The following is a 7466-nucleotide window of genomic DNA, read 5'->3' on the forward strand; positions in this document are numbered from 1 at the left end:
AAGATTCAGCCAAATCATTGTTTACAGGTGAATAAAATCAAGCACATATTCATACTGAACTGAACTGAGTACAATCTACATAGTCAAATATTGGCTGTATAATGGGTTGTAGTGAAGATCTCAGTGACTATAAAGGTGTCACTCTCTATTTTGCACTTGTGGAGAGCTGGCCTGCTAGACCTGCCCTGGTAAACTGTAAGTATGGAAGTGTATCAGAGCAACAACATCTCCGCCATGAAGCGCTGGTCCACTGGTCACACACAGCAGGGCTGCTGAGTGCTGAAGTGTGAGCTGTGTAAAAATCATCTTCTTCTGTGGGATCTGTCACTTCAGAGTTCCAGACTGACTTTGGAAGCAACATCACCACAAGACCTGTGTGTCAGGAGCTTCATGGTTTCCATCCACGGTCAAACAGCTGCACATAAGCCTAAGATCACCATGCACAGTGCCAAGTGTCGTCTGAATTGTAAACCACACCTCCACGGGAAGGCATATACACCTGAGCCCTGACCCTTTTACCTCTACATTAACAGAGTCCTTACATGGGTTCTAAAACAGTGACACGCTACTACACAAACCAGAAAACTTTAAATCACTCCAGAGGGCAGGTACTGTTTGGGTGTGTGTCTGTAGGTTAACAGTAGTTTTAAAAAGTATCACCCTCTGATCACACCGTGCTGCAAGTTCTTCTGCCCAAACAACTTTTTTCCTCTTTTTCAGGTTTACATCATATAATAGCATCAGATGATCTTGTAAGGCATCATAGTGCACAGGAGACTAAGGGATCATGTTGCTTTTATTTGTAATGTATGTAAAAATAAGAACATTATAACATAATGTTCATTATAAAAACAACACAGTTGGATACCTATATAAAGAAGATGAAATTATGAATGTAGATATATTGAAAATATTTGTTTGACAAAACAAAGTCAAAGTCATAACTCAGAATGTCAAATTCCTAAATGTTTGTCCAGAATAAAGAGACATATATTAAAAGAGGGGAAAAATCTACTAAAGAAACAGGAAATCCTAAAAAAAAGGAAAAAAAAACCCCAAACAAGCCCACACTTCTTCCTGAGTTACAACTTTAAGATGATTAATGAGACGGTAACTGTCATAAATAATCCACATTTCCACACACAGGTGTTATTCTCAAGTCTACTGTTTAAGACCTGAGTTAAAATGAGAGTCTCAGTCCTACTGGCCTTAAAGCACAGCCTCACCTCTGTGGATGAAGGTCAAGGAAAAACAAAACATCTGAACACTAACGCTGACCCCATAAACCCTTTTGTAAACATACAGGTAGTAGCAGTGCTCCATTCAGCTCAACAATGTTCAGTGTTTTGGTCTGTAATGGGTCCAGTCTCACTCTGGGTTTACAGGGAACACACTACAATGTAGAGTGCAGGGAACTGGAGGACCAAGACTGGGAAACACTGGTAAACCATTCAATACTGTGGAGACTCAACATTCACTTACAGAGTTCTTACAGGTTATACAACATCTTACGCATGCAGTGGACGCTGACAACATGTTCAGCAAACCACAGACTGGTTTTCTATCATTACTGATATCTTTGCTGGCAATAGCCTCACAGGAGAACTGTAACTATAGATAATTGGGAAAACTGTGTCAGTAAAAGTGTGTGTTATAGTGTGCAGGTGTGAACTGGTTATAAGATCAGTGAACATCACTTTCCCCCTGTTCCAGTCCAGCTGCACTCTGACCCTCTGCAGTTTCTCTGTAGGTGTGAGGACATGATCCGCCTGTCCTGGGCAGCTTATCCAGTATTCATCACTGCTTTTACTGTAGTGTAGACTCCACACTGAATCCCAGACAGATGATCCCTTTCTTGATTCAGACTCTCTAATTACACCCAGTGCCCAGTACTCACTGCCTCCAACATCAACATCCCAGCAGTGTGTCCCTGAGTTAAAGCCCTCAGAGCCCAGGACACACGGATACACCTCAAATCTCTCTGGATGATCAGGAAGCAGTGATGTCTGTGGTCTACGTTCTACAGTAGTGAGATCATCAGACAGGTGGAGGTGTGGATGTGCAGTGTTGGGGTCCAGAGTAACAGGAGCTGAGGAGAGAGAACAAAATGAATCATCACATGTTCTTCATGTGTTTGTGTAATGAGGTCACATCTACAGACTGCAGACCCTTTACTTTGAGTGAGATGACTTTAGATCTGTAGACCTTTACAGATATTAAACCTCCTCGTGTACTGCATGTCTGTGTTCATCATGCTTAAGTCTAACATGGTATGAAACTAATGTGCTTGTATGTGGAATTATAGGTGTTAAGAGTCTATTGGCATGTTGTAGAATCTTCTAGAAACTATAATGGTCCAGTAGTAGCAGCTCTGCTGGGTGAAGGTGTCCTTCACAGAGACTGGAACAACAAACTGATTAGACTGGAACAACAGACTGTTTAAATTGGAAGCTGCCATTCTGACCACATGAAGTAATATGTAGGATTGAATTATGTAAAAATCCTATTTGTTTTATACTGGCTTTTAACAATGGGATCTCTCACACTATACAGTGTTTTCCAAACCCAGAATACAAATGATTTATTCATAATGACAGTTAAAATAATCTGGAATGCAGAACCAGACAAGGTCCAGTAAATCGACCCCATGAAAATCAAAACTCACTGTACTGGAGAATAACTAGTGAAATTGCTCCCTTCTTGGCAAAAATGTTTATCAATAGTTTGTGTTACAGGCCTTTTATGTTGCAATCTTTTATTTCCCAAACCCAGAATACTCCAAATAAAGTCCTAATCCTGAAGAGTACAGAACCAGCCCAATAAATCTACTCCATGAAAACCAAAACTCACTGTACTGGAGAATCTTCTGCATGTTCTCCCAGACTCTGAATTTCAGGCTGGAAAGATGTTTTGCAACATTGATCAGAAGTGCTGACACCTTCTCAGGTTCCTTTGGGGTGTGCTGAACTCTGAAAATGTAAAAAAGTAATATAAAGTGTTAAATTACTGTATATAGTTCACAAAATATGTGAAAATGTAATGATCAAAACAGACATAAGAGAATGACTCACTGTTTCATTGTAAACTTCATGTTCTGAAATGGAAACAAAGGGAAAACTGTAAACAGCAGCGTTCTGTCTTTGGTTTGTGGAAAAGTGGCGCCCCCTGCTGAGGACTTTTAGTTTGGAAGCTTTGTCTTTCCTTTGCAAAAGCAGAAAGTAATTTAGTTCAATGCTCCAACTCCCGCACTGTTATACATAAAGGTCATTCTCCTGCAGTCCTGTTGTTTATGCCATCGAAAGCATCGTGTGTAAGTGGTTGAGGATATTGTACAAATCCTAGATTAATTTTTATGAGTTTTCAACATTTATTTGCCTTAATGATTTAATTGTATTTTGTGCTTCCATGTTTCCCATTGTTAGCTCTCTTGTGTATCTACCTATGCTAAATTATATAAGGAGTAAAACCTTCTATATGCAGGATTTACAGTTTGTAATTTGCAGTTCGCACAGCCTTGAAATGTTTATCTTTACAACATAATATTAAGTTGGTAGCAGAAGGGTTTTATAAGCAGTGGCCCATTGTACTCGATAGTTAGCGTTTACTGATTCATATTGTCAAACATGCTTTAAGTCTATTAGCGTACTTATACTGTGTTTTTATTCATTTGGTGCATGAATGCCTGGGTCAGTAAAGCGCCAGGGGCTTGGAGGGGCTACGTCCTGACTCTCATGAGTTTGTTTGAAGGGAGTTTGGCTTGCTGTTGATTTGTGTACACTTATACACACAAGGAGAACAGTACAGGTAGTGAAAACCATTTTAAGTGCATCACTGAGCATTCATGGTTTGAGTTTACAAAATCACCTTTCAATCATTTTGTTGATATGATGGTCACATATTTGTCTTTCTTATAGAGAAATCAAAGTCAATAAAGACTTTCCCACAGAACAACTAATTTCAGGGAATAAATTAAATTCTTGATTACAGCTTTTCGCTGTTTTTCATACATGTTTTTTTTTGTGTTGCATGTGTCCATGTATTAAAGTTAGAGAAAGACCAAGAGAGAGAGAGATGGAGAGAGAGATGGAGAGAGAGAGAGAGAGAGAGAGAGATGGAGAGACAGAGAGAGAGAGAGACGGAGAGAGAGAGAGATGGAGAGAGAGAGATGGAGAGATGGAGAGAGGGTGATTCTTACTTGTAAGAACAGAATGTCCTCAGCTTCTATCTCCTTCTGTAGGTTTCTGATTTTATCTGATAGAGATTCTATTTCTCCATTCATCTCCTCAATCTTCCTCCTCATCATGTGACTCTTCTGCTCCTCTTCCTCCTTCAGTGCAGCTATTCTTGCTGATTCTTCATCTCTTAGAAACTGGTGAAGCTTCTCAAACTCCTCCTTTATCTGCCTCTCTGTGTGCTGGGCCTGACACTGGAATGGGAGATGATGCAGAAATATATACAGTGTACAAATGAGCATGAATCCTTTTCTCCACAGGATAAGTGGATACTCACAAAAGTCACGATGTTAGCAACATGTTTCATAATTCAGAATGATGTTTCACCTTAATGTGAGCTGCTGTTTTATCACAGGTTTGTTTGACTTCCTCTAAGGCTTTCAGATTCTGCTGTAGACGCTCCAAAGAGATCTTGAGTTTATTCTACAATTAAAAATAGTTTAGCTGAGAGCAGCAGGAGCCTTTTCCAGCAGGTGGAAACTGTAAATGTATAAATGTGCTGGAGTCCCAGAGAGTGAAACTGCAGAGAACAGAGTGGCAGGTTTCCTCTTTCACCAAATGTACAGTGGACTCCTCCCTTATCTCTAATGAAGAGTTACACTTGTGTTGGAGAATATGATTCTCATAGAATTTATTACAACATAGAGACATTAGAGTTTCATGGGGTTTAACAACCCCTGTTTAAGTAATTCTATGAGTTTATGAGTAATTCTATGGGCCTGAATCCACACCCACTGATAGTGACAGACCATCTCTTAACACACTGACAGCTTCTCTGGAAAACATAAAACAATATATTAATTTACCCATCTCAGAAGCATATTAAATTAAGTTTGTGGAACATTTTGGAAGGCAAAATAACAGAATAAGTTTCATACCTTAAAGTCACATACAGCTTCATCTATTGGACAGCAGTTGTGATTTTTATGTGCCTTTGAAAGATTACACACCACACACACAGGCTGTTGGTCCTCCAGACAGAAGAGTTTGAGTTTCTCCTTGTGCAGACTGCAGAGCACCTCAGACCATGATGAAGCTCTCTGACTCCTGCTCTCTAGAAAAGCCTCACACAGGTTCTTTAGTGCACGATTACAGGGAGGGTCAGATTTAGAGGATCTTCTCCTACAAACTGGACATTCTTGAGATCCCTTGGTTTCCCAGAACTGCTGCAGACAGGTCCTACACACACTATGGCTACACGACAGTAGAACAGGATCCCCGAAGATGTCACAGCACACAAGACATGAAAACGCTTCTTCTGACAGCAGGTTTGCAGCAGCCATTTCCTCCAAGAGCTGCTGTGCTGTTTCTCTGTAGTGGCTCCTTTATTTCAAACTTCACTTTCACGTTTAGATCTACTGTAATAAACACAGTAACACAGGTGAGAATCACTCACTGTATTCCTTTATCCAGCTGAGGGAGTTTAGACTGCTTTCACTATTAAAGCAGATAGAAGTAAATACCAGAGTTAAGAGCTTGTCATAATATTGCTGACTGACCTGAACGCAGAATTAATAAAGACCAGTGTGGCATTCCAAGATTTACTTCCTCAAACAGGTAGGTGAGTACACGGAGGAGTGGCTTTGATGAGTTGAAAAACTTTAGTTTCTCCACCAGATGGCGGCAGCTCACTAACAACTAACTGAATCAGACAAACTTCAGCTAACTCGGCCTTGTTTTTTTTAAAAATATTTATTAACAATCAGGGGTGCGTTGATATATTTTCAAATTAAATATTTTGTTTATTAATTATGAGGTCAAGATTTTGATTTTAGCTTTTTAATGTGATATATTGCGTAAAAAATGTATTCCTTCTACAAAAGTCCATTAATATATCACACAGGTTTTTTTTTTTCTCAGATCACAAATTTTACTTAGAAAACATTTCAAAGTAGAATTATCTTTAGCCAACAATAAGATAACTAAAATAAAGGAATAAAGTGAGTAAGGCAGATGTGAAGACTGTCATTGTAGGATACATTTGTTATAGTGATTAAAACTGTTTGGCTGCAATAGTGGCTTTGGTTGTGAGAAACTGAAAAATTGTAAGTAGCTTTAATTTTCTTTCTCTCCCTGTGTCTCTTCCTTTCAGGATTAATGGTCTAAAGTGGTCTAAAGGATTAATGGTATGTGTTCTTAATGGGATGTGTAAGATGAGGCATATGTAAAGGAAACCACAATTGGTTTAAAATGTTATTTCATACCACGATCAGATCCAGTTAACCAGTGTACAGTGTTGAGTGTTAAACTGAGTCTCCTCCTTATGCTGGGTCTCTGTTCTCCTCCACCCTCTTACTCTGAACTCTGACCTGATCAAACAGATCTCTCACCACTTTAGTTAGGACAAGAAAAAACTCCATAAAATAGTGTTGTTAGGCAATAAAAGAAATGAAAGAAATCTCATCCTGTTTCACATTATCCAGTGCTGCACACACTCTGGTATCACAATAAGTATTGTTTGTTTAAATTTTTTTATGAGGATATCCATCCACCAGTACTCACTTTAAAGTTGAAGACAAGTTCAAGTTGAGGGTAAGGTTCAGCCAAACCATTGTTTACAGGTGTATAAAATCAAGCACATAGTCATACTGAACTGATCTGAGTACAGTCTCCATAGTCAAACATTGGCTGTATAATGGGCTGCAGTGAAGATCTCAGTAACTTTAATGGTGTCACTCTCTGGTCTCCACTTCTGGAGATCTGGCCTGCTAGACCTGCCCTGGTAAACTGTAAATACTATTAGAGTAAAATGGAAGTGTACATTGTGCGTTATATTGTATTATAAATAATAAAAACTACTACTTCTAATAATTGTTAAACGGCCCGAGTGCCGCAGGGCAAGGAGCAGAATGCAGACTCTCTCGACGGAGACAGACATTTATTAGACACAACACGATGCGACAAACACAGCGTGGTGAACATAAGCAACGTCAAACAGAGTCGCACACAGGAACACGAACAAAATCACAGCGTGCATCACAAACAGCACCAGAACTAAAGACACACATACAAACATAACGACAATGAACCGTAATGTGTCACCGCAGGTGTGCGCTAACAACAGGGGCGTGGTTACAAATGAGACCACCTGGCGGGCCATACCACGTGAACAGTGGGAAGGGGAGTGTTCCATGACATATAATAATAATAATAATAATAATAATAATATTTTTTATTTATTTACCGCCTTTCACAGACTCATGGTCACTTTACAATAGCAATTAAGATGGAGAA

At 39.3% G+C, this 7466-nt stretch overlaps 1 protein-coding gene across 1 annotated transcript; it reads right to left on the reverse strand.

Annotated features, from left to right (window-relative positions):
- Positions 1 to 865: 865 nt before the first annotated feature.
- Positions 866 to 5755, reverse strand: LOC113591021 (E3 ubiquitin-protein ligase TRIM35-like). The gene is made up of 6 exons (XM_035521645.2): positions 5111 to 5755; positions 4560 to 4655; positions 4196 to 4426; positions 3072 to 3094; positions 2851 to 2969; positions 866 to 2089 (listed from the first exon to the last, which is right to left on the reverse strand). Exons 1-6 carry the CDS (start codon positions 5513 to 5515, stop codon positions 1539 to 1541), a joined length of 1425 nt encoding a protein of 474 aa, XP_035377538.2. The 5' UTR covers positions 5516 to 5755; the 3' UTR covers positions 866 to 1538.
- Positions 5756 to 7466: the final 1711 nt, after the last annotated feature.

This window comes from Electrophorus electricus, chromosome 21 (genome assembly GCF_041902795.1).
Source record: "Electrophorus electricus isolate QZ-2024a chromosome 21, ASM4190279v1, whole genome shotgun sequence".
Taxonomy (NCBI): Eukaryota; Metazoa; Chordata; class Actinopteri; order Gymnotiformes; family Gymnotidae; genus Electrophorus; species Electrophorus electricus.

Bases quoted from the DNA above. Each gene is read 5' to 3' on its own strand.
- LOC113591021 (XM_035521645.2), bottom strand. From the start codon at position 5,515: ATGGCTGCTGCAAACCTGCTGTCAGAAGAAGCGTTTTCATGTCTTGTG. The intron at 4,656-5,110 runs GTATGAAACTTA...TTTTAATTGTAG, and splicing joins AAGCTGTATGTGACTTTAAG to AATAAACTCAAGATCTCTTT. The intron at 2,970-3,071 runs GTGAGTCATTCT...TTACATTTTCAG, and splicing joins ATGAAGTTTACAATGAAACA to AGTTCAGCACACCCCAAAGG.